Source organism: Rissa tridactyla, chromosome 3 (genome assembly GCF_028500815.1).
Source record: "Rissa tridactyla isolate bRisTri1 chromosome 3, bRisTri1.patW.cur.20221130, whole genome shotgun sequence".
In the NCBI taxonomy this organism is placed as follows: Eukaryota; Metazoa; Chordata; class Aves; order Charadriiformes; family Laridae; genus Rissa; species Rissa tridactyla.
This window is the reverse complement of record NC_071468.1, coordinates 125,571,694-125,597,777: the sequence shown is the minus strand read 5'-3', so window position 1 is coordinate 125,597,777 and position 26,084 is coordinate 125,571,694. Positions and strand designations below refer to the sequence as shown.

Below are 26,084 nucleotides of genomic sequence, written 5' to 3'. Positions count from 1 at the left end.
TATAAGGAGCCGCTATAGGGGGAGATGAGGGGCAGCCATGAGTGGAGATGATGAGGGGTGGCCATGGGGAGATGAGGGGCAGCCCTCAGTGGTGGCCATGGGGATATGAGGGGCAGCCAATGGTGGGAGATGAGGGGTGGACAAGCCAGGTGAGGTGTGATGGCCGCAGGGGTGTAAGGGACTGCCATGGCAGGAGATGAGGAGAAACCATGAGGGGTGAGGTGTGATGGCCACGGGGACATAAGGGGTCACCATGGCGGGAGATGAGGAATGGCTGTGAGTAGTGAGGTGCAATGGCCATGGGAGTGTCAGGGGCTGCCGTGGTGGGAGGTGAGGGGTGGCCATGAGGGGTTAGGGGCAGCAGCCATGCAGTCTGAGAGGCCACCTTGGATGGAGATGAGGGGCAGCCATGGGGAGATGAAGGGCAGCCATGTCTGCTTGTGAGCCCAGGGGAAGGTGACTGGCATTGCATCCCTCTGAGGAACTGGGCTGAGGAACCACCCACCAGCTGCTTCCCCCAGAGCAGCCAGCACCCACTGCCCACGGGAGTCCTGCTCGTGGCCAGCCCCGCTCCTCTCCCCCAGCCCCAGATCAGTGGAGACCCTGGGAGGCCTCTGCCAAGGCTGGTGGGGTGTGCAGTGCCCTCCCGGCCCCCGTCCTGGATGCTTTGCAATGGCTTCGCTGGCGTGTAGCAGCAGCACGTCTGCAGGGAGCAAAGCTGCCTCCTGACCGTGAGGTGCGTGAGGTCACGGAGCGAGGGGTTTCATAGGCACCTGCCCTCGTCTGCATAGGTAGTAACTCGCTTTTCATTTTATCAGGTATGGAGGTGACTTAGAAATCCCAAGTCCGAGGAGGCAATTTAGGAGAATTGCTGGAAATGGAAGATTTTGGCTCCTGTTTGGGTGCTTTGGAGAAGGTATCTTATTTTTACTGGACAAAAAAAATATGTATATATACGTTGTTGAGAAATTAACTAGAGCCCTTATACAGACAAGGCAGGTTTTTTATACACTGAATGGATGATAGCCCCTTCCTGTCCCAACAATTTACCTTGGGTGGTAAAATCCTGGCTGTGTCGTGTACAGTGATAAAAATACACTTTTAATTTATTTTTTTTTTAAGCCGAGAAATTAGCGGTAGGGTTAAAGGCAAACCGAGAGGCTCGGAGGGGAGCGCCGGAGCGGATGCGCCCACCCTCCTGCCTGCCTTCCCCCCGCGGTGGGCGGGCGGGGAGCGCCGGCATCCCCCGGGCCGGGGCGTCGGGAGCGGCAGCGGCGGGGCCGGGGCTGGTCGGCGGGGGCGTGCATTTAAAGGGAGCCGCGGAGCCAATGCGCAGGAAGGGGCCGAGCATGTGGGGAGGTTGTTTACACCAGCCCGGCCCCGGGAGCTTTAACCCGGCCGGCGGCGAGGCGCGGAGCGGGGTTCCACGGACGCTGTGAGTAGCGGGGTGGCGGCGCCGGGTGTCCCCCCGCACGGCCTCCTTTCCTTCCTTCCTCTCTCCCTGCTTGGGGGAAAAAAAAGCGGAGCGGGGGAAAGCAAAAAAAATAATAATAATAATGATTAAAAAAAAAAAAAAAAACGCGCGCGCGGGAGCGGTGATTCCCGCCCGGCCGGGCCGCGCCTCCCCCAGCCCCGGCTCCTCCCCGCCCCGCCCGGCGGGGCTTCAGCGCGGGGCCGCCGCGTACGTGAGCCGGCCGCGGCGGGGACGGGGATTTCAAAACAAGCTGCGGCGGGGGAGGAGGAGGGCGGGGGAAGGCGGGAGCCGTGCCGGAGGTAAGCGCCGAGCCGCGCCGGGCCTGCTCCCCCGCCGTGCGACCCCCCCCACTCCGTCCCCCTCCTTTCCTCCGGTTCCCCCCCAGTCTCTGTCGTTCTCTGGTGAGCGCACCCCCTCCCCCGACTCCTGCCCGCTGCAGGCTCCCCCGGTCCATGTCGTGTCCCCCCCCCCCCGGGCCTGCCCGGTACATGCATACCCCTACTCGGTGTCTGTCCCCGTCCCCCCCCCCCGCACCCCTCCTCCGCCCTTTGCATGCACAGCCCCCCCTGCCCGGTGCACGCACCCCCCCCGGTGCATGCCCCCTGCCCGGTGCCACGCCCCCGGCCTGCCCGGTGCATGCACACACCCCCGTTCCAAGTCTCTCCCCCCTCCTTCCCGTGTACGTCCCGCCCAACGGGGCCTGTGCCCGGTGCATGTCCCCCCTCCTCTCCCTCCCGGCATATGCCCCGCCCCCCGGCTTGCCCGGTGCTTGTGTGTGTGTCCCCCCTCCCCGTGCATGTCCCCCGCCCCGCACACACGTGCCCTGCCCGGTGCCGTCCTCCGCGACGGGCCCGGGCACACGCCTCCTCCTCCCCTGCCGCCGGCCCTGCCATCTTCCCCACGTGTCCCGCACCGCCGCAGGCCCCGTAATGCATGCACGCACACATATACACTCATGTACCCATGCATGCCCTGTCTCCTGCGGCACGCTCGTCCTGATGCCCCTACGATGGCTTCAAGTCACGCTCTGCCGGCACCGCTCCCAGAAAGCAGCAAACTCCCGCCCTTTCCTTCCTGGCTGCCCTCGCCGCCGGCATGCAGTGGCCCGCTGATGCCCGGGGAAGTCGCTCTGCCTGCGCCAGCATTCCTGCTTGTGCCGGAAAACGTGTTTTTAGGCAGGCGGGTGTTCTCCAAAAGTGTTCTCCTCCAGAATCACCCGTCAGTGGCAAACGCCAGCATGGGCAAAATGGTGGGGTAAGGGTTGGGGAGCCCTTCCTGGCACTGCTGGTGGGGATATGGTGCAGCCCCGTGGTGACGCATCTGCGGGCAGAAACTGAGTGGTGGGCACCGAGGTGAGATTAGGAGGAAACTCTTCAGGAAGGCGCCTGTTTTGTATTATAGTCTGTGAGGGTTAGGTTGCGGGTGGGTTTGGCTCCATCTCGGGGTCAGTAGATCCTTGGGTTTTTTGTTCTGGTGGTTTTTTTTTGTTTTTTTTTTTTTTTTTAGTAAAGGCCCAAACTTTGCAAACCGCTCCATGGGGATATCTTGTTTTCCAGTCACAGGCACCAAGGGGTGCGGAGCCGGAGTGCAGTTTGTAAAGGGCTTCAGGATGTTTTGGGCTGAGAAGAGGTGTTTTGGAAACTGTCGGCTAGGAGACAAGATGAAAAACTGGGGTTTGTTATCAGTTATTGGCATGCTTAGGGTCTCTTATAGGGTCGACTTTGCAGTCTGGGTTGCTGATCTGTGGCATGGTGGTCTGTGGCAGGAGTTAGGCTGGATTTGAGGGAACCTACCAGCATTTATTCCTTTTTAAAAGAAAAAAAAGGGGGGGGGGAAATGGGCTGTGCTATAATCGCACATTCTCTGGGGAGAGGATTTGTGCTGGTGGTCCTGGTTTGTGCAGCACCATGGGCGCTGGAGCTGCCTTTCTCCTGACAAACCCCAGACAAACAGCAGCCAGGGTGAGCACTGGGGCATGTGCCCTGCTTTGCCGTGGCCCCCCGACCTTCCCCACTTGCTAAATGAAGCATTCCTCACTTGCCAAACGAGGCACTTGTTTTCCCAAACCTCCACCCGGGCTTTGCTCCACCGGCAGCAGTGGCAACGCCAGTAGGCACAAGGGCTGACGTTTTTCCCCGGCGAGAGCTGGAAAAACGCTGTCCAAAATACACGCCCGGCATTGAAGCAAGAAATAATTTGGGATCTGTGCCGGCTCTGACCCCTGCGGCGCGTGATTGCTAACAGCTGGGAGGGCTCGCGGCAGCAGCGTGGCCTCCCGGCTCCGCCTGCACTGCTGACGCCCTCCCAGCTCTTGCTCCTCTTCTTGCTTTGTGTTTTGGGGCACGGCGGGGGAAGGATTTTTTGGCGTTGGCATGTCACCCTCAGCTATGGGCTGAGCGCTGAAATGGGATCCGGCATTTGAAGGTCTGCTGGAAGCAGATGTGGCGCTGAAAACCGGCTTTTGGGAGGGTTTTCCTTTCCCCGGTTGTGAGCGTGCCTCTCTCCTCCTTCCCGCTCCCCTCCCCAGACTGGAGGGGGAAGGAAAGGGAAGGCGAAACGAAACCCCAAAGGAAATGAGAAGCAGCCTCCCACCTTCAGCGCTGCCCTCCCCACACCTGGCTGCCAGCCAAGCGCTGTCTTGAAACTGGCGTGCGCAGACCCTCGAGGAGCCAGCGGAGATTCAGTGCCGTTTTCTATGCGGTGGCGGCACCGATGTCGCTGCATCGCCTCTCTGAGCCCTTGGCAGGGCAGTTCCCAAACCCCAGTGCCTGGGATATCAGAGAGCAAGGTTTTAAGGTGACACGGGAGGAAGTGTGGTCTGGTGGTTAATTCCTGCGGTGAGGTGGAGGGGCTTTGCCACAGCTTCGTTCTGGGATTTGAGGCAAACCACTGTGTCTGTCCCCCCACCCCTTTTGGTCTTCTTTCGGATCAGAAAGACCCATAGAGGAGATTTGGGAACAGAGCTGTTTGGCGAAGTCACTTATGTTCATCAGAAAACATGTTGCACCATGAAAAAAAGACATTATCAGACAGAGTGGGCTCTGCAGTATCCCCCGGTGATGCCTGTACGCTGTAAAGTCCAGAGTGTTCCTCGGGCAGAGTGAGATGAGACGGAAGCCGGAGGAGCGGCTCTGCTCGGCCAGCCGCTGCAGCCTCTTTGATCCTGCTCCAGAGGGAAGGCGGCAACCGTGGCGAAGTTCCCATGCGCTGTGGGACAGGCAGCCCTGGCGTGAGGTGCTTTCCCCGGCACACCTCTATCCATTTTGCACCCTATCCAGCTCTTCCTGCTCTATTCTTTATGGCTCCTAAATCGCTGTTAATTTTCTACTTGGGGATGGCTGAATTTCAGTGGAGGACAAAGCAAGCTGAGTGCATTCCGTTATTCATAAAACTGCTTGTAAATCTTGGATGTCCTTTGAAGCAGGACGTGATTTGGAGAAACTCTTCCCAGGGTGGTCGGAGGGTGAGAGGAACAGTGAGCTCCCCTTCCTTTCCTCAGGAAACTTTTCTCGTCTGAGATAGTGTGCGAAACAGCACTGCATAAATCAGATGTCATAAAGAAATTCATTTGACCTGCCATCAAAATGTGGCTGCTTCATGATGGGGAACAAAGCATCTCTTGCAGCAAGCCTGTGTGAGGAGGGGAGGGTCTGGTCGCAAGTACCCGGTGGCTTGGGGTTAATCCTTCCTCTTGCACAAACAGCAGCTCCTTGTACTTGGACCAGGTTATGCTCTAACACAGACACCCAGCACACGAACACCCGTAGCCCCCATCCAGCTGGGTGATGCTTGCTGACATGCCCAGGCAGGGTGGCAAAGGTGACAGGTTTGTTGGCGGTTCAAAACAACGTGGCTTTTCCGGTGCACCCCAAAACACGTGGCTGCACCGAGCCTCTTGCTTCCTCTCCCTCCTCCAAAATCCCAGGCACCGTCACCTTTCGGCCTCGCCACGGTGTGCATCCTTGCTTCCCGTGCTCCTTGGAGAGGGTGTTGCAGCGGAGGAGACTTTGGGAGGAGGATGGGATGGAGGAGGACAGTGAATGCTGATGGAGCTGTTGGATTTATTGGGGCTGGGTGCATCGACTGTCCCTGTGACTAGGTGTCCTTTGCATTTAAGGAAACCTGTAAACACTTGTTTGTTTTAAAACAGCAGTAAAATCTGCAAACCCAAGCAAACGAGCCAGGCAAGCTGCTCTCTGGGTAGGCTTGCTAGCAGAACCACACAAACACAAGGAAAACCTATGTCAGAGGGAAAGCAAGCTATTTTGGGGGCAAAAATTGGTTAAAGATAGTTACAGAGAAACAGTTTAGGATAAAAATGCACCAAATTCTTCCTTTTCTAACAAAGCAGAGCAGGAGGATGCTCCTGTTTTGTTGCGAGACTAAGCCTGGGAGTGTTGGGCATGAGCTGCAAGCTTGAAGAAACCTCTCCCAAAAAGGGGAGCATCGGGGTGCAGGCTGAGAAGGAGCACTGGGTTTCGCTGCTGGAGAGCTTTCCTCCCCTGCTGGGGTGCAGGCAGGGGAGTTGCAGGACTGCAGTGGGCACAGACCCAAGTCTAGAGGTCAAGGTTGAAGAGCACCGATGGCGGGTTTCAGCGTGACGGGTAGGAATAGCAGCAGCCGCCTCATGAGTGTGCACCGGCGGCAGCTTGAAGTGGGGGAACACGGGCTCCAGGGGCTGTCCCCATTGCAACTGCGGGGTTTCCTTTGGGCTGGCTCATCCCTTTTTTGTTCCAGAGGAGTTTAGAAATGACGGTAAAGAGCTTCAGGGCAGGGGGAGCTCAGGCACGACACTGTCCTGATGTCCCTGAGATGTCTCAGCACTTAGGGGCTGAGCCCCTGAGCAAGCACGTGGGTGCTGGAGCAGTGGAGAGCTGCTTTCTCGACTCTTGGGGTGGTGGTGGTAAGACACTGGTTGAACATCGCAGTCCCGCACTGAAGGTAACATCCCCATGTCTTTCTCTTCTGCAGCGTGTCCGAGATGGCAAGTGTGCTGTCCAGGCGCCTGGGGAAGCGTTCTCTGCTTGGCACCCGGGTCTCTGCCCCCAGCACCTTGGCTGAGGGGGTGCTGGTGACCACCCAGATCCCCAGCTTGCAGACTGACCTCAACCGGGCATCTGCCCACGCGGCACTGCAAGAGGATGGATCCTGCGCGCCATTGGTGGAAGAGAGCTGCCAGGCACCCAGGTTCCCCAGCCCCAGCCACCAGCAGCTCTGCGCTGGGCAGCAAGTACGTAAGGAGGCTCTCTGTGTTCTTGGCTGGTGGAATGCGCTCCAGTGGGGGAGAGAACTCCTGGGGCTCTCCTAATGTAAGGGGCAGTGGGGATCTGTAATTACTGAGAGTCATTAATGGGTGTTGGCATTAGTGCACTTGGCCTTGGCTGTGCCTGATGGGTTTGGACCATACCAGCTCAAGCGGAGATCCATCTTCTCCAGGAGATGTCTCCAGTCCTAGCCAAAAGTGGGTCTCCAGAGAAGAGGGTAAGGCTAAGGGAGATGTTTTCTATAAACTTAGTGACTTCAGTGGACTTCTCTTCCACAAACTTATCCGGTCTCCCCATAAACCGCATTAACATCTGAAGGCCAGTGGCAAGTGGCAAGCCCCCCGGCTTAGCCACGGGTGGCGATGAGCCTCATGGCACAGGTCTCAGCGCTCAGTCTGCAGCACTTTTTTGCTGCGGGGTTGAGGCTTGATGGTGCGGACAAGCGTGGTGAAGAAGCTCTTGGGGAAGAATGAGGCACGATGGCTCGTCCAGAAAGGACATCTAGTCCTGCTGGACCCCACCATTTCTTGTGCCCCGGGCTCCTGATGCTTAGGAGGGCCATGCCTTGGCCAGGATGCTGCTTGGGGCCGGGAACAGTGCTTGTTCTCGATCCCACCGGAACGGTTCCCATTAATGCCTGCCCAAGCAGCACTGTCTGAGGGGAGCTGTGAGCTGCTGATGTAGAGCCTGTTTCTTGGCTGCTACCTGCAGAACTGTAAAAGTTTTTCTGGGCAGAGCTTGTGAAATTGAGTGTAAGTAAGGCCCCCGTTCAGTTTTCTGGTTTCTCCTGCTCCATGTTTATTAACAACAGGACAGTGAGAGTTGTTTTTCTCCTACTGTTCCGCTGTGAAGGATTCTGCTTGCTTGCTTTGCTGCTGGGAACAGCATAAAAATAGTGATGGAGTGCCTTCACGTCCCAGTGACAGCCAGGATCTGTGCCGGTAGCTGTGCAAAGCCGAAGGAGAAGTTGGCTCCTCATGCCGGGCGCGGTGTGGGGCACAGCCCATGTGGTTCATGGGGAAGCCTTGCTCCTTGTTTTCAGAAAGCAGGGTCAGGGTCTTCCGTGTCCTCATCCGTGCAGTGATCCCCTTAACTCTTGTTCTGCTGTGGGTGGCTTTTCCAGCCCCAGTGTTTCTGCCCAAGGCCCTACCTGAGATGGTCTCGCAGGCTTCTCCCCGGTCAGGGTATGGCTGTGCATGTCCATCCCATATCGGCTTCTTGGTGTGACACCCGTGGCACTTCCATAAAGAGATGTTCCTGTTCCTATAAATAGCCGGAGACACATGTAGTGTCTTTTGACACAGATACATTTCCATTAACAGAAATAGGCTCATGGGTGGTAGTGATGGAAAACTGACCATCAGAAGGAGTTTGGGACTCTGAAGGAGAAGGTGAGGTTTGCACATCTCCTTCTCCTGCCTGAAGGGGCTGGGACTCGAGGAGACAAGGTGTGAATTCAGGATCGCTTCACCCAGGAAACCTCTGTTGCCCCGTCCCCCTTTGGCTTTTAATCCTTTTATCTATGTACTTTGCCAGGGTATGTAATAATCATGGGAGCCCTTGCAGTAGGATGGCGTGAGAACAAAGCCAAAGCAGACAAATTTATTGGAGAAAAGTCCACTCGAAGTCATGACACTCAGGGAGGGGGCCGATACCTGCTCAGAGAATCCCTCAGTTTGGGATTGCTGTCATCAGGGAGCTTGTGCCCAGGAAAAGCAGATCGCTTAGTGGTGGGGTTGGGATGAACCTTGGCCACACTTTTGGTTTACTGTGATAGCAGTCTGAAGTCCAAACCCTTCAGGACAGGCTCTGCCTTCGTCCTAAAGCCCTCCGTGGCCCCCACCCCTGGGGGAGGAGGCGAGGGAATCCTGCAGTGGGCGAAGGCTTGCTTGTGCTGCAACAGGACATCCTGTGGGAGCAGCGGGGTGGTGAGTGGCACTGACAAACCACCCCTCGTGCTGTTTTTCAGGTCCTTGTCACCTACAGTGGGCAGGAGTGTGCCGGCCTTGTGGAGCAGCCCAACCTGCTGAATGACAAAGCGAAGGTGCTGCTGCCGGAGCAGGGCTTGCAGGCATGCTGGAGGGTGCAGGACGTGCGGCCGGCCACGCTCCAGCCCCCTGCCCTGCCTGCAGCTGGCGGTCCCGGCCCTGCTGAGATGTTGCAGAGATCCGTATCCAGCAATATCGATGTACCCAAGAGGTTTGTGCTGTTAGATCGTGGCATCTCATTTGTAGGGCAGAGGGGCTCTTGGCGGCTCCAGCAGCACTCGTGCTTGGTTTTACATCAATGGAGAGGGCGGTGATGCTGGGCATATATCCGCCTTCCCAGCACAGGATTATCCAGAGGATGGTTAAGTTTAGGATTAAGGGGATTTTTAATTTTTTTGCTCCAAATGGAGAGAAAACATCCTTCCCAATGACTTAAAAATGACTCAGACTTCATGGAGGGAGGCAGTGGGGGGGGGAACCTGTGCAGCTGCTACAGTCTGTGCTGCCCTTTGGGTGCCCAATGACTTCCCTGGTTGTACCTGGGTTGTTTCTCTGCTTTTTCCTCCACACTTGTCACATCTCTTCCCTCATGATGCAGGAAACCCGACGCCGCTGTGGAGATGGATGAGATGGTGGCAGCCATGGTGCTGACGAGCCTCTCCTGCAGCCCTGTCGTGCAGAGCCCTCCCACCAGCGAGAGCGGCATCCCCTGTGAGTGTGCGTTTAAAATATACGTATATGTTTGTTAAAAAAAACATCTGAAACAAAAGGAGATGCGGAGGAATGTGCTGTGCCCTTTGGATCTCAGTGCCAGGGCTCTTGCTTGTGGCAGAGGTGCTTTGCTGTGTGCCAAATAGCTGCCAGGACAAGGGACTATGCTGGGCTGGAGGTGGCCAGGGAGCAGCATCAGGGTCATGGTGGAGCCCGTGGGTGCCGGTTGGGGCTGAACAAGTCAGGACACCCCTTGCAGCACGGTGGGGGTAACCCTACTCTCTGCAACCGTCCCTGGGGGCCGGGGAGCCCCGTGCAGGAGTCCCAGTCTGGGGAGCACCGCCTGGTTGCTCCTTTTTTTAGAGGCAATTTCATTCCCGAGGAGTCAAATGCAGCCAGAGGGATAAAAATAGCCGCCTAGAGCCGTGGGAAATGTGCGTGCCCCGGTACTGGCTGCTTGCCGTGTGCCGGCTGTGCCCTCGGGATTGCACTGATGCCAAGGAGGATGGGGAGGGGGAAAAAGGGATAAATGACCAATAATTGGGAGCTGTCACTGAGCAAAGGTGCAGAATCTTCACCTTGCAAAGTTGGTTTTTTTTTTTTTTTTTAAATAAATAAATAAATAGAGGCAAACTGTTGTCGTGGGTTATCCAGCCTCGGGGCTGATCTCTCCCCTGGGGGGGTTTGGTTGGTCCTGAGGTGAGGGTGGCAGCGTGTGTCCCCTCCCTGCAGCCTCACGGGCAGTATGCGATCCCTGGAAGGAGAGTGGTGACGTCTCGGACAGCGGCAGCAGCACCACCAGTGGGCATTGGAGCGGGGGCAGCGACATCTCCACCCCTTCACCCCCCCACCCTGCAGGCAGCCCCAAGTACTCCAGTGAGGCTCTGAGCTCCCCCCAGGTGGACGACGGCTTTGAGACCGATTCTGACCCATTTCTCCTCGATGAACCCGCTCCGCGCAAGAGAAAGGTACTGCTGCACTGGTGGAGGGGGGGTCCCAGTTCTGGCGGGGTGGCTCAAGCTGAGCCAGTGTCCTGTGGAGGGGGATGCTGCTGCTAGGCTGGAAGTGACAAGGTCTGTCTCTCTGCCAGAACTCGGTGAAGGTGATGTACAAGTGCCTGTGGCCAAGCTGCGGCAAGGTCCTGCGCTCCATCGTCGGCATCAAGCGGCACGTCAAGACCCAGCACCTTGGGTAAGGCAAAGATTTCACCTCCTCCATCCCTGCCTGACCACCGAAGCCACATGCCCTGCCACTGTGTAATTCATAATTCCTGCAGCGGGTATCCCCAGTATCTGTACACTGAGCTCGGCAGTTCTTGGCCAAGCAGTCTGTGTCACTGAAGTCACTGCTGTATGTGTCCATGTCTTCAGGGAGCCCAGGGCTTTCTGGGAGGCATGGGAGCCCCATTTGGGCTACAGTTCTGCCCAGCTCGGGTGTGCGTTTTGCACTGGGGGAGTTCAGGTTACAGTGAGCCCTGGGCTCCTGGGCAGAGGCAGAAAAGCCCGTCTGGGTTTTGCAAGAGCTGGCAGCCTGAAAGTTGTGCCTGTGGCAGCCAGCTCCAGCCCAGCCGTCGGGACTGGCACGGGGATCTGCGTGCCAGTCCGCCGGCAGCCGCCCCTTTGGCAGTTTGCTTTGCTTTGGAGTTCTGATCTCATGTGAATTCTTCCCAGAATACAAAGTGGTGAGGGTGTGGGTGTGGGGATCAGCTTTGCTGTGCTCTCCTCCTGTGGCCCCATTGCATTTCTCACCCCAGCCTCAGTTTTCTCTTGCTTTTGTCTGTGTTTTGCGGTATGTATTTTTCTCCTCCCTTGCAAACATGAATGCTCTGGGAAAGGCACGAACGCAAGCACCGTGGTGCAGTGGGCAGCGCTGGACTGCCATCCAGTGCCGGATAAATGCTCTTGGAAAATAATAAAAGACTTCAAAGGGCTGTTTCCTGCTGGGTGACCCACAGGCCTTCGATTGCAGCTGTGCTAAATGAAGTCGATTAGAAGTGAGCAGGGGATTTTCATTGGTGCCTGGTGAATGTGCCAGTGCTTTTAAAGGCCCTGGAAAAGGTATTGATCTTCCTTGGAAGCGCAAAGCGCTGCTACAGAGGCAGTTGGCTGTTGCTGATCGTAGCCGACGTGATGCTTTGGAGCCTGGGAGCAGAGCTGCTCTGCTGAGGAGCTCATCTTGCCCATGGTGTAAACAGGCCTGCCTCTTCACTGCTATCCCCCTTTTCTCCCTGGCAGGGACAGCGCAGACTCTGACCAGCGGAAGCGGGAGGAGGATTTCTACTACACCGAAGTGCAGGTGAAGGAGGAGCCGGTGCCGGAGGTGGCTGCTGCTGCCAGCCCCACATCCGCCTCCGCTCCCATCATCATCCAGCAAGCCCTGGCAAAGCCAGAGGCACTGCTGGTGGAACAGCCAGCACTGGAGCCTGCCCTGGCCAGCAGCACCCTTAGCCAGTCTGCCCCCAGCTCCTTCTGGCACATCCAGGCTGATCACGCCTACCAGGTGAGCTGGCAGCATCTCCTGGGGACGGGTCACCTCCCAAAATCTTGCCGAAGGGCAGGTCGTTGTCCGATTTGCTCTGCAAGTCCTTGCTGCAGCAGGGGCGTTTCATTGCCAGCCGCACAGCATAGAGAGACTTTGGCGCTGGTGTAGCACCGTGCGCTGCCTGGCTGCCCTTCAGCCCCTGAGCAACCGACTTCATTAACCCGTGGTTAAGGGGCTTGTGGGCTTCTGCCGTGGCTGTTCCCGGGCCAGGGGGGAGCTGCCGGCCTCCGCTCCCCTGCAATTACCTGGTGCTGGTATGCAACACGCCCTTCTGCCGGCAGATAATGCGGGGCTGGAATGCAGCCATGCTGGATCCTGCACGTCTCTGCTGCACGCTCTCCTGGGCACAGGCTTTTGAGGCACAGAAAACTTGGGGACCTGGAGTGGTGGCCCTGTGAGCACCCTGGGCCAGTGGCCCTTGTCCCAGGGGCTGCTGGGGAGCTGAGCGCTGTTCTAGAGCTGCAAGCTCCTGCAGGGACAGGATATATAGATCCATAAGCTGCACATATATCCATTCCCATCCCAGGGAACGGATGCAACATCTAAAAGCAGAAAGCCTATGTAAATAGGTGCAAAAAAAAATATGTATATATATGTGTATATATGTGTGTGTGTGTGTATATATATGTATGTGTGTGTGTATATATATATATAGACCTGGAATGGTGTATGTGGTTTGGTATTGCAACCGAAAGCAGCTGTGGGAGTGGGGAAGCTGCTGTGCCCTGGCGAAGGGTGAGACAGCACATGTGCCATGCCCCATGTTAGCAGGGTCCGGCACTGGAGGAGAGGTTGCACAGATATTTCCATCCCGCCCCCAGTGCTCCCAGTTTGCAGGTGCTCCAGGCTGGTCTTCACAGGGAGGTGAATGCCTGTGGGGTGGTGTGTAGGAACGGAGGGCCTCCGGGGCTAATGCTGACCCCTGTTTTCCCCCACAGGCGTTGCCCTCGATCCAAATTCCGGTGTCCCCCCACATCTTCACCAGCATCAGCTGGGCCACTGCCACCTCAACTCTCCCGTCCCTGTCACCGGTGAGTTCTGTGTGCGTTTCCCCTTCATCTGTTTGGAGTGCGGGATTGGGCTGGGAGATAAGGGGACCTTGTCTCCGCTCTCTCACTCCCCACTTTAAATGTCTGGATTTGTGGGCTGGGGACACCCTTGTCTCCTGGTGCTCCATCACAGCATCCGGGCCCCACACAGGAGGGGAACTGTGTTGTCCCACATGTCCTTTGACACCTGATTCCCTGCAGGTGCGGAGTCGGTCGCTCAGCTTCAGCGAACCCCAGCCACCGACGCCAATGCTCAAGTCCCACCTGATCGTCGCCTCACCACCCAGGGTGTCCATCGGCACCAGGTAAGGGTCCTGCTGGCCGGAGGGGAGCAGAAGTGGAGCCCATCAGAAAAAGGGATGCAGAGAACGGTGTTTGACTGTGGTTATGGGACTTTACACTTAGATACGTGACCAAAGCTCTGCAATGAGTGGAAAAATGTTATTTCTTCTTCCCCTTTTGCAGGAAAGTCCGTGGTGAAGCCAAAAAGTGCCGTAAGGTGTACGGCATTGAGCACCGGGACCAGTGGTGCACGGCCTGCCGGTGGAAAAAAGCCTGCCAGCGCTTCCTGGACTGAGCGCAGCACCTGCGGTGCCGCGTCCCTCCCCTGCTCCTGCCCAGGGAGCACCGGAGTCCCTCACTGCTGCAACCAGGGACCTTGGAGGTACCTCCTGTGACCCCAGAAGACACCTCCAGAGCTGCGTGTAAATTCCTCCTTCTGTATATTGTACATCTGCTGGGTTTGCTCTTTTTTTTAAAAGAAAAACTTTTTCCAATTTTTTTTTTTTTAAAGAAACCTGAAGAATATCTCCCTTTGTATGGTAAAAGCTGGGGCTGGGAGGGAAGGAAGCCGGTTTCTTGGGGTTCAGGGGAGATTGTAGGCGATCTGGGGACCAAAGAGCTTCTGCATTTCCCAGATCAGTCCTAAAACCTCCCGACCTGTCACAGCGTGGCTGGGGTGAGGCGCTGAGGCAGCTTCCTCTGTCCTTTGACTACCTAGAAAGTGCAAATCCCTTGTATCCTTTAAGGGAGGGGATAGGCGACAATTATAGCTTTAAAAAAGAAATGCTGTTGGGTTGCTGTAGGCAAGGCAGGAGCGGTTCTTGGGGCAGGAGTCATAGGTTTCTCTCCCTGCGTGGATGTGGTCTTTGCTTGTGTCGCATCACACCGGTAGCTTGAGCCTGTATGTGCCTCTGGTCGGTTCCAGCGCGTCGTTTTTTGGAGGTATTTGCAGGGAAAAAAACCACCCAAAACGTTTTAATCAGGAAAACTATGAGAACTTTTAAGGCAGAACCTGGTGTTCCTTCTCATTTTAGGCTTCGTAAGTCTGCTTAGCTCTGTGAAAAAATCTACGTTGTGGCCCTTGCTGTGTCTTCAAAAACTAGACTGAGCAATTTGGTTTTTATTTTTATTTTTATTTAATGATTCCACCAGTAAAGGAAGCTGGGAGGACTGGGAAGGGCTTTCCCTTAGCATCACCATATGGCCCCAATTCAGCAAAACAACTTCAGTATTTGCTTCCGAATCCCATCGAGGCTGCTGGGAGTCAGTTTTCTGACTTCGTCCTTTAAAATATATGTTATTTACCCAACCCAGAACTGCTGCTGCTTTCCTGTCCCTGTCGCGGCTGTCCCACCTACACCAGCATTGCCGGCAGTGTCAGGGTGGGATGCATGCGGCTGGGGAGCCGGGTTGCCCCATTGGCCCTCTCCCCTTGCTGGAGCAGGCAGTCATTTGGATTTTTTGTTTGGTTGGTTTTTTTGCTGCTTTTTTGATAATCATAGGCCATAACCCACAGCTGTCGAGCCAAGAGCAATCCCTGCATGTGGCTGGAGCCCAGGGTGTTTTTAAGGACCCTGCACCAAGGCTTAATTTTCCTTAAAAAACAAATCAAGTGGCTGGGAGGATCGGATATTTCTCCCTGCTCTCGAAGTCTAGTTGTTGAAGGGATCAGGTAGGCAGGTGAAGCGGGTTGAACATAAGTACGTGTTCCTGGTGCTTGTCGACGTGTTTGGGTTTTTTTTTTTTTTGGTTGGTTGGTTGTAACTTTGTACGTATAAACATTATATTGTCCCGCAACCTGATCTTCTCTCCGGTATCCAACTGGTGGATGCAAAATTTGGCCGCTGGAAAGCAGGAGCAAAACTGTGACCCCGTGGGGTTCCATCCCTGGGTGGGTCCGGCTCAAATCCCTGGAAAGAGAAGAGGTTTTGCTCCTTGAGACCTGCTTGCTCAGGCTCCCATCCCTCCTGGAGCGTAGGTTTCAGATTAAAATGTCGGGAAAAGCCTTTTCCTCTCCCACCAGTGTCGGGGACTCTTTGCAGGATCCCAGGTTAAGCGTTTTATTGTGAGAACGACTTTCCAAAGCGCGTTGCAGGTCGGTGCTCTGCATCCTCAGTCTTGGTAACAATTAATTGCGTGGTGGGGTTGTTGCACTACTCAAAAATAGTTAATCTTTGTTTGTTTGGTTTTTTTTTTTTAAATATAAAAAAAGCCCCCACGCATGTGCTGCTGTCTGACCGCCGGTGTTCTCCGACCTGCGTCACCTCGCGTAGCTCAGTGTGTTTATCATTTTGGGGAAGGGCCCTGTGATGCCAGGGTGCTGGTGGTTTTCGGCGATGCCAGAGATGCTGGTGGCTCTCTGGAAGCGAGCGACACTTTGGGAAGTCCCACACAATGCCTCGCTTGCATTTTCATTTTTCAAGTATTTTTTAAAAACAGGGCTTGAAGCAGCACCCAGAGCACGGAAGGAAAAAAAAAAAAAAAAAAAGTTTGTGCTTTCCTCAGACCTTGTGCCTTTGCCCCCACGACTCAGAGAGACCCAGGCAGGACTGGAGACTTTTACTGCTCTCTTTTTATGCCCTTTCTGCCCCAAAGGCCATTGGGCAGAGCCGGATCCACGCCGGTGCTGGCCGGACACCACTCGGCTCCCAGCAAAATCACTCAGGAAATGTCAAAACAAGCCATTCGGGGTCGGCATTGGGGTTCATCCCCCAAAACCGGGGTGCAGCATGTGGCACCCCCGGTCCTTCCCAGTGCAGATCAGGGTTTTCACTGGTGGGAGCTTGGGTGCCCGAAAAATAAAGCAAAAATTACTTCCTGCTTTTCTGTTAAAGATGATTTCTTTTTAAAAAAAAAAAAAATATATGGAAGGGAAGGAGGAGGTGTTAATGATTTTGGAACAAGCAGGTGTGCACAGCGTGCAACATCCTCGGGTGAGATGGGGGAGCCGGTGGGACCCCTCCAAGCAAATAGTGGGGATGCAGCCCCTGCAGCCCCCTCAGCCCTCGCAGTGCCGCCTCCTCCCGCAGCACATAGCACTTACTGCCCGGAGAAACTCTTATCAGTGTTTTATGGGGGTGGGAGGGGTGGGACGTGCGTACGGCTGCTGCTCCGAGGGCTTTTGCGGTACAAAAACTGGACAAAGTTGTCCTTGTCTTCGTGGCTCTTTTCTGTTGGTTTTTTATTTTCAATGGAGAAAATGGTGCAGGGTGGGTTGGGTTTTTTTTTTGGTTGGTTTTGGTGGGTTTTTTTGGTTTATTTGCCCCCCCCCCCCCCCCCCTTCTGGTTTGGAAGTATTTTGAAATTTTTACAATTTTAAAAAAGAAAAATTTTCTTGTATTTTTGCAGAAATGACAGCAGGCTTCCACTGTGTCTATTGGGTTGGCTGGCACTGAAAATATATATATTTCCCCTATTTTTTTTTTTTCCCCTTTTCTATTATTTTTCAACTTGCTTCCAGCCACCTCCCGCCCATTGGACTTTTCCTCCTGACACTCGAGTCTCGCTGGTCTTAAGGAAACTCGTCTTCGGCCCCAACCGCGGGTAACCCCCACCTGTAAATCCAGCCCGGAGAGTTTTCCCTCGGCCATCCCCCTGGCTCCCGGAGCATGTATATGTATGTACATAGGAACCTCTTAATTGGGCACTAATTAATTGGAGGCTGCTCCCCCTGCCCCTCTCCAGCGAGACCCCACACTGTCACAACTGCCCCGTTGTCACCGGCGGGAGATGGGGAAAGGCTTGGGGAGGCTTGTCACCCGGCCGAGCGGGGACGATGCCGCATCAAGTGAATTTTCTGTTGTCTTGGAGCTTTTCTCAGCTGTCTTCCAAGTATTATTTTTATTGTTTAAAAAAACAAAAAAAACCAAACAAGCAAACAAAAAAGGTTTAAAAAAAAAAAAAGGTAAAAATAAAATAAAAATGTGAAATGTAATTTTTACAGCAGCAATATGAAATATATTTTATAAGAAATAAAAAGAAAAGTTGCCTGGTAGCTGCCTGGCTCTGCCTTGTCCTTGTAGCCCGTGTTGCGGGGATGCCTCGCTGTCCCCTGGGGACCCCCCCGCTGTCCCCCGGCCCGGAGGTGGGGACGCTTCGTGCGGTGCTCGGGGAGCCCCTTGGCACAACCGTTTCTGGCACCACTAGATAGCAGTGTCTGCCCGGCGCTGGCGGTGCCGCTCCTGCTGGAGCGCAGCAGCTGCTGCCTTCCCTTTTTTTTTTGCTGTTTTTTCCCCCCAGAAAAAAAATTAATGAAGCTTTTAGCCTGGAACGTGCAGGGGGACAGTGTTAAGATGTGCTTGACCCCCGTGTTCCTGCCGTGGGGGGGCTCTGCAAAGTCTTGTGTCCGGAGCCCTCCCTCGCTGTGGGTCCAACGTGGGGCTGAGAAGTTGCATTTTGATGCAAAAAAATCCTGGATAATGGTTTGTTCGGGGTTTTTTTGATGCATGTTGAGGTGAAAGAGGAGCTGGCAAAGGGACCAGAGAGGGGAGGGGGCTGAAGGGGGACGCGAGGGGGGGGCAATGCCTCCCCTCTATCAGGAAGGATATTAAAAATTGCAAAATTTAAAAAAACAACAGAACAACTCAAAAAAACACTATTACAAGTTTCCCCAAATCCATGCAATTCCTACAATTTCTACAGGGCCATGGCTGGCCCCGCACCTTGAGCCCAACCCCTCCCACGGGGGAGCTTGGGTACCTCCCCCCCCCCCCCCCCCCGCAACTCACCATGAGCCAAAGTCTTCCCCCACTTAATTATTTTTTTTTTAATTGCCAACCACTGGCCAAAAAAGCAGATTCCAGCTTTCTTCCCGGGGCTGGAGCCCAGCGTTAACCCAGTTTGCCAACTGGGACCCAACAGGGGACACTGGACCCTACCCCTCCCGGCTTCCTGCCGGCACCGTTTCCGTGACAACGCCGAAATTAACGCTTGGGGGGGGCGATGCTGCTCCGCTCCCCAAAGCCGGGGGGGCTCCTGAGAGGGGTGAACCCCCAGATTTCCAGTGGGGTCGGGAATGCCAGGGGGCTGTGGATGCCAGAGCCTCTGTTATCCCTAGGGAAATGGGCTCTGGGCGCGATGGAGCGGGGCAGAAATTCCCCTAAAATCCCTTCCCCCCCCCCCGGCCAAATAACCCCCTCCCAATCCATCCTGGTTTTGGCACATGTACCACAGGACCCCCCCCCCCCCCCCCCGCAAAAAAGATGGATTTCTATCATCCCAAAAGCCCCCGCTCTGGAAATAGCACAAATGTACTAAAATCTCCCTTTTTCCCCCCAAAACCAAACTATTCTCCAGCTGAGCGGGGCGATGCGGTGGCGGGGGGGTGCCGGGGGGGGGGCAGGGCCCTGCTCTGCAAGCCTTGACCCAAGTGACGGTCGCCAGTCGCAATAATATCGTAGAAACAGTAAACTAATTTATTAATCCTTTTGCTATGTACAAGTTTAATGGAGAAATCTTTGTATGAAACAATTAGAAAGAACAAGATCTTGGAATTTTCTTTTTTTTTTTTTTTTTCCCAATATTTTTTTTTTCCTGGGGGGGTATTATATTATTTTTATTTTTTTTTTTTTTTTACAAACAGCGAAGGGCAGACCCGGGCGAAGTCGCTTCCCGGGATACGCGGGGAGGGTTTTTTTGGGGGGGAGAGCAAATTAGGCAGGAGAATCAACCGGCTCCGATGATCCTCCAAATCCAACCGCGTCCCGGCGTGGGGACCGGGATGCGACACATGCCAGGGTAGGGGGACGGGGTGGGGGGGGAACGACACACACGCAACGAAAACCCGCGCGCGGTTCGTATTGCTGAGCAAAGAAGTCAACCCCGGAGGTTTTACAAAACTTCGAGGAAAACACTTTAAAAAAAAAAAAAAAAAAAAGGAAAAAATACATTTTGGAAACAGAAAAAAAAGTTTTAAAAGGGAAAAAAATATTTTGAAAAGGGAAAAAAGTATTTTGAAAAAGGAATAAAAATATTTTGAAAAGGGGAAAAATATTTTAAAAGGGAAAAAAATTTGAAAAGAAAAAAATTTTAAAAAGGGAAAAAAACTAAAAAGGGGAAAATATTTTGAAAAGGGAAAACATATTTTTAAAAGGCAGAAAATATTTCTAAAAGGCAAAAAAATCTTTTAAGAAGGGGGAAAAATTTAAAAAGCGGGAAAAAAATTAAAATTTAAGATTTCCAGGTGGTTTCTGGGCGCCGGGGTGGGACGAAGTTGCGTTGAGACGTGACCCCTCGGCACCTCCCATCCAAAAAGCTGGAAATCAATCCCGTGGGAAGCATCTGGCGGATGCCGAGCGCTGCACTGGGAATGTGGCGTTGGGGCTGATTTTCCGCCGGCTCCAAGGTGGCTTTTTCACCCCCCCAAAAAAAATTTTTAAAAAAATCCAATTTTTTTTTTTTTTGTTGGCAAAAATCCCTCTTTTTTTCCGTATTTCGTTTACATTTCCGCCCGCTCCCCCGCGGTCCTTGCCCCGGGTACCCCCCCCCACCCCCCCGCCGCCACTTCCCTCCCCCGGCATCTCGCTCCCGTCGCCGGCGGAGGCCGAAATTCGTCGGGTCCTGGTTAAAATCGGGCTTTAGTGGGTGAAGAGCAAAGTGATTTCGGAACGCGTGCGAGTCTGAAGCGCTTTGGGGTCCGTCAGAGAGAGGATGAGGCTGCTGGGGCGGGCAGGAGCAGGGCTAATTTTGCCTGTGCCTGGCGGAAGGTGCTGGGATGCGGTGCCGGAACGCTATAAAAAAAAAATAAAATAAAAAAAAAAAAATAGAGAAAAGAAAGGAAAAAAAAAAAAAAAAAAAAGAAGAAAATAAGAAAAAAAAGAAAAAAGAAAAAAATAAAGGAGGGAAAAAAAAAAAAAGCAGCTGAGCCGAGAGCGGAGGGAGGGTGGGGGGCTCTCTCCCGGGGCTGGGGGGGTGGATCCCCTAATTTTGGGAGATGCCACCCAGGGGAAAGAAAAAACAAGGAAAAAAGAATGGAGAGAAAAAAAAAAAAAAAGGGTGGGGAAAAAATTTTGAAATTCTCCCAAATTGTAAATTTGGGGGTGGGGGGGGGGGAGGGTTGGGGGTGGGTGGTCTCGGCAGCTGCAGGGTGGAGGGGTCGGGGGCTCCAAGCGTCCCGGCGTGGAGCCGGTGCCAGGGGGGGACACACACAGTGGGTTAAACCGCCGCTCAGTTTGGCAATGTGGGGCTGGAGCGTTTGGGGAGGAATTATTTAGTTTCGAAAAGGAAAAGGTTCTGTTTGAGTTTCATCATTTATTTTCATGTATTTTCATTTATTTTCATTTATTTTCCCCTTTTTTTTTAATTTTCAAATTCATTTTGATTTTTAAATTTATTTATTTTATTTTTATTAATTGACATTTTAAAATTTTTAAAATTTAATTTTAAATTTTAAATTTATTTTTTTTTTAACGTTTTTAAATTTTTTAAATTTGGGAGTTTTTTTCCCCCTGCTTTTTGTAGGACTGAACCGTCCCTCAGACCTACTTGGCGTCGAGGACAAAACCTTTTTTTTTTTTGCCCACCACCCCTCGAAGGCTGATGGCAAAGGGCCTTTTCCCTGGGCAGCCTCCGGATGCCGAGACGCCGCCGGCCGCTCTCCAGCATCCCTCCCCGGTCTCCAATTCGGCATTTTCCAAGCCATTTCCGAATTTTTCTATTAATTTTTTTGATCGCCCCCTTTTCTAATTTGCACCTATGGACATGTGGTGTGGAGGGGTAGAGGGTTGACTTTTTTGGCCATGGCGGACCTCGCCCGGCGGCGCGGGTCTCCGTTAGATCTCGTTGTGCTCGCTGATGCCGCCGGGAATGTCGTACTCACTGGAGCGGGGCGACATGCCCAGGTACTGCTTCAGGAACTCGCTAAACCTCTTCTGGTTGTTCCACTTCCTCGCTGACTTGCGGACCCCGATGAAGCCCCCGTACCGCTTCTGCACCCCCCTGGCCGTCGGCACTGGCCACGAGCCGCGCGTCCCCCGTGGGAAACTGCCGAGTCGCCGGGAAATGTCCTCGGGTGGCTGCGGGAAGGCGCCCGGCGCCGGTTCCACGCCTTCGTCTTCGGCTTCCCGGCGCCGCAGCAGCTCGCTCACCTGCAGCGGGCTCACCGGCACCGCCGGCACCGCCGCCACCGCCTCCTGCCAGGGATCGCCGGCGTCCTGCAGGTCGCGGGGACGCGGGGCGGGTCGGCCGGCGGCAGCGGCGCACAGCTCCCAGGTGGCCCGTGGCACAGCTTCACCTTCGCACTCCAGGATGCAGACCTGCGCGGGAGACACGGGGATGGACCTCAGATGGGTTTCGGTCACCCCGGGACTGCGGGACACCGGGCAGCACTGGGTGGTGTACCCCAAATTCCAGGTGCTCAGGCATCCCCCCACTTCCAGCCCATCCAGCGATGCAATGAGTTGGAAGATGCCCATGGAAAGGTGCCGGCAGCTCATCAGCCCTTGCCTGGCCGCATTTGGTGAGGTGTCCCCTCCCAAAACCCGTTCCTGGGCTTCCAGAGGTGGTGGTGGAGATGCTGGGGAGCCATGGCAGCTGCTCAGCATCCCTCTCCCAACCAGCCCTAGACAGGCTGGACACTCTGGACACATGCTCCACACTTCCCCGTTGACGTTCGTGCTCCCATCCCACCACCCCATGCTCCCAACTGCTGGGTCCTTCAGCTGGAAAAGAGCCCCAAAAATGACTGATTCATGGGACAGTGGAGGTGGGAGAGGACCTCTGGCATGTGCCCATGCCATGTCCTGGTGCCTGGAGGTGTTTCTCCCCAGGGGCAGGACTTTGCTCTTCTCCCTGTTGAACTTCATGAGGTTCCTACCAGAACATTTCTCCAGCCTGGCGAGGTTCCTCTGGATGGCAGCACGACCCTGTGGTCTACCATCCACACCTCCCAACTCTGTGTCATCTGCAAATTGCTGAGGCTGCGTCTGCCACATCATCCCGGTCATTAATGAAGATGTCAAGGTCCCCCAGGTTTCAGTCCACCTCGCTGTCCATTTATCTACCCTGTGCTTCAGCAGCTTGTCTATGAGGATGTCACAGGATACAATGTCAAAGCCTGATGAAAGTCATGCTAAGCTGGTTGTCTCGCTGCAGAAAGCTGTCAGGTTGGTCAAGCACGATTTCACCTTCATAAATCGATGCTGGCTGCTCCTGGTGACCTTCTTGTCCTTCGTACGTTTGGAAATCCTTTGCAGGATGATGTGCTCCACCACATCCCCAAGGACTGCGGTAAGGCCAACCAGCCCATAGCTTCTCAGATCCTCCTTCATGCCTTCCTCAAAGACAGGTGTGACATCTGCCTCCTCCCAGCCCCCAGGAACCTGCTCTGATAGCCACATCCCTTCAAAGGCCAACAAGAGCAGCCTCATCAAGAGGTGCTATCAGGTTTCCTCAGCACTCATGGGTGCATCCCACCACATTTGTGTCTCATCCCTTTCCAAGAGACCTCGTCCACCAAGGCAGGACACAGACCCGGCACCGCCGTGGGGTGATAGCCCCAAGTGGGCTGGTACCACCAAAACCAGCACCCAGGGGAAACCATCCAGCAGAAAATTGTAGAAGAACCACACTAAATAAATACCCAAAGAAACCAGGGCTGGAGGGCCCAGAAGAGAAGGGTTGTCGTCCCTCGTGTTGAAGTGTCTCCATCCCAGCGTTAGCTTCATGGTGGGCTCTTTTAAATGCTTAACACCAACTGGGGGGCCCCATGTTGAAGCAGGTTGGCGTGGCTCATTGCTGCAGGCCATCTGCAAGACCAAAACCCTTGCAAAGATGCTCTTCACCATGGGCTCATTGACTTTGCCAAGTGGGAGGTGCTACGAGTCCCAGCGTGGTGTCTCAGGGCTGCAGCTCAAGCATGTGGCTCTGCGGCAATTGGCTCTTTCCATCCCCGAGGGCAGCCAGGCTTTTCGGACAAAAAGACAAAAGAAAAATAGTTGTCCCAAAGTGAGGTGGTGATGAGGTTCTTGTAGGCCAGGACACATGCGAGGTTCCTTGCAGACACACCGGGGGCATCCTGTGCTGAGCCAAGATCCTGTCCTGCCATCTCCAAGGCTTTGGCAGGGTCTACAGCTGGACAGTGTCCCAGCAGTGTCCCACGTTGGAGATGAAAGGTGATGGATCACATGCAGGTATCAGCTGTGATGAACACTAGCTAATAGGCTTCAAGAGGAATTACCCCAGGCGTCAGGCTGAAGACCACCAGTGGTCCTGTCACCCATCCACAAAGCAGTACCATGAACATTGCAGTGTCCTCAGCCACCATGCTCTGGTTGTAATTCACACGGAGATGGCTTCTGCTCACAGTGTTTTGGGCGTCCTCAGCAAACACCAGCCAATGCTCCTCCATGTCCAGTGCTGAAACTACCGTGGGAGGCTCCATCCGATCTTCCGTTGGCATTAACAGTGCCACCATGGGTTTGCACCATCCCTAGATGTCTCTGGGGACCAGGATGTAGATGTTTCATCCACATCTTGAAGACCAGCTCCATCAGCTGGTCCCCGGCCTGGCCTGGCAGCTGCCGTGGTGGTGCAGCAAGGCTGTAACTTCAGGGGGATCTCCCGTTCCTGCCTCTGAAGGATGGGTCAGCCACGTCGCCGATGGGTCTTCCGTGGCTGTTGCTTTGGAAGTGGTGTGGAGGGTTGTATCAAATCCCACCACGATGCTTCTTCCAGATGAAACAGCCTCAAAAGGCCCTGGGTTCCTCTGCTCCTGATTCAAACCACTCTTGCTTTGAGATACAACTTTGCACGAGACCCAAGAGCCACCAACCATCCCATGTCCTCTCTGTCTTGCTAGGCCACGGAAGACAGAGCAAAATGCAGCTCCAGAAGCAGGACTGGGAAGGAAGCGGGGGGACGTCCCTGCACAGGCGCTGGTGCCTTCAAGACCGCGAAACAGCATTTTGGGGCAAAACCAGGGAGATGGCACCCCAAAACTTGGTGGCAGCAATGTGCGACCGCAGGAGACTTTGCCAGCAAGGGGGTGGCACTGGGGTGGCTCCAGCATCTCCACGGAGCCCTGGAAGTCACTGGTCGCTGGTTTTGGGGGGGACATTTCCCAGTGCTGGGCGCTTCCCGAGCTGCCGGCTCCTTTCGGGCGGACGTCTCAACCCGCTGCGATTTATCGTCATTAAGAAATAGGGGAGCGGGTGGGCGGGAGGAGGTGATGGATAATCCCCGGGGGCGGAGGGGAAACGGGAGGGAACGAAACGCTGCCGGCCAGGGCACGGCCACGGCTCAGCGGAGGGGAAAAGAAAGGATTAGGGGCTGGAAAAAAAAATCCAAACCAACCCAAAAATGCTATTTATTGGCTCTTTCCGTCCAGTGTCGGAGGCAAATCGAGAGAGGCTGTGGGGCGCCCGGTCCCCCAAAACACCGCGGCTCGCTGGCCGCCTGCAAAGCCGGTCCCATCCTGATGGGGCTCAGAAGGGGATTTTGGTGGTTCCTCAGGGGTCCAGGGGGGTCCGGGGTTGGCGTAGGTGGGGACAGCGATGCCGTAAGCCATGGGGACAGGAGAGCTGGGGATGCTGGGGGTCTTGGGACCCTCCTTGGGCCATCGCAGCCTTGTCCCCATCACTCCCAGCAGCCGATTTGGGGTCTGCATCGTCCCTCGGGACCATCTCGTCCCACGGTGTCCCTGGGGGGTTGCCCAAGGAGGAGGGACAGTGGCGGCAGGTGGCACTTTCCCCTGGAGATTTGGCACCGCCCGGCAGCCAAAGCCCCCCCAGACCCCAAACCCCAACCCCGGCGCAGGGAGGAGGGTGCTCACCTACTTTTTTGGAGGGGGGGGGGGGATGCTACGCATGGCAGGGGACAAGCCAGCGGGCAGAGGGACTTACGAGGACGTCGAAGCTGTCCCGGTAGAGGTGGCGGTCGCAGTGCAGGCAGTCCCCCCGGCAGTCGCCCCGCGCCCGGGCGAAGAGGCAGAGCAGCAGCAGGTCCCAGAGCACAGCCCTCATGGCGGCACCGGCAGCGGCTGCGGCGCGGGAGAGAGAAAAACCCCGTCAAGCCGGGACGGCAGCGGCACCGCCGAGCCCCACACCTGCACCGAAATGTGCCCGTTCTCAGCCGGTCCTCCTTCACCCCCCTCCCACCCAGACACGCGCGTTCCCAGTCTCCCTGCCAAAATTATCCTTTTGGGAAAGGAGCCTGGGTGCCTCCCCCATCCCCAAAAGAGATCCGCCGTGTCCCAGCTTAATTTTTTCCAGGCTACCTCATGGCACAAGTCCCGGCCGGGGCTTATTTTAGCAGGTGGACGTGGCAGGGCAGCACGTCCCCGGCTGTCCCCTGAGCAGGACGCTCCTTATCCGAGCATCGCCGGAGCTGGGAGAGGATGTCCTGCTCCGGTTTCCCCTCCTGGCCATTTCTAGGGTGCTGCCACTCCTGTCCCTGTCTCTTGGGAGGGTTCATCCATTGCTGCCGGCAGGGATTGAGCCCGCCTGGCACGGAGCAAGGAAGCCAATTCCCAAACTCCTTGTGTCCCGTCCGGCTTTGCCGACATTGGTGGCAGGCAATTAAGTGACATGACCAAGGCCATGCGGGAGGCACTTCCCTCCCGCTTGCCAGAGATTCATCCCGATGCATCCCCCTGGCCATCTGCAAAGGGGAGGGTTGGTCCTCCTCACCCCCCCTCACCCTCATCCCACCGGGAAAAGGGATCCGACGTCCCCGCAGTCCTTGGGAGCGGGTCCCGCTGCTGCACAGCGTCAGGTTTATAAGCCAGCGAGATGGAGATGATGGAGAGGAGCAGGATGGGGACGTGAAGGTTGGTGCTACC

At 55.1% G+C, this 26,084-nt stretch overlaps 2 protein-coding genes across 7 annotated transcripts; one reads left to right on the top strand and one right to left on the bottom strand.

Moving 5' to 3' along the window:
• The first annotated feature begins 898 nt into the window (after window positions 1-898).
• On the top strand, window positions 899-17,179 carry ZNF395 (zinc finger protein 395). 5 transcript variants are annotated; one of them, XM_054196984.1, is made up of 10 exons: window positions 899-916; window positions 6,446-6,704; window positions 8,708-8,937; window positions 9,325-9,437; window positions 10,170-10,405; window positions 10,528-10,628; window positions 11,672-11,936; window positions 12,917-13,009; window positions 13,229-13,332; window positions 13,493-17,179. In XM_054196984.1, the coding sequence occupies exons 2-10, from the start codon at window positions 6,456-6,458 to the stop codon at window positions 13,602-13,604; spliced, it is 1,503 nt and encodes a 500-aa protein (XP_054052959.1). In that variant the 5' UTR covers window positions 899-916; window positions 6,446-6,455; the 3' UTR covers window positions 13,605-17,179. The 5 variants fall into 5 exon arrangements, with proteins under 5 accessions (XP_054052959.1, XP_054052957.1, XP_054052960.1 ...); XM_054196982.1 differs by lacking the exon at window positions 899-916 and adding an exon at window positions 1,081-1,435; XM_054196985.1 differs by lacking the exon at window positions 899-916 and adding an exon at window positions 1,727-1,773.
• Window positions 17,180-19,955: 2,776 nt separating this feature from the next.
• Window positions 19,956-25,420, bottom strand: PNOC (prepronociceptin). 2 transcript variants are annotated; one of them, XM_054196450.1, is made up of 3 exons: window positions 25,147-25,420; window positions 21,126-21,561; window positions 19,956-20,037 (listed from the first exon to the last, which is right to left on the bottom strand). In XM_054196450.1, the coding sequence occupies exons 1-3, from the start codon at window positions 25,264-25,266 to the stop codon at window positions 19,988-19,990; spliced, it is 606 nt and encodes a 201-aa protein (XP_054052425.1). In that variant the 5' UTR covers window positions 25,267-25,420; the 3' UTR covers window positions 19,956-19,987. The 2 variants fall into 2 exon arrangements, with proteins under 2 accessions (XP_054052425.1, XP_054052426.1); XM_054196451.1 differs by lacking the exon at window positions 19,956-20,037 and having other exon boundaries at window positions 20,831-21,561.
• Window positions 25,421-26,084: the final 664 nt, after the last annotated feature.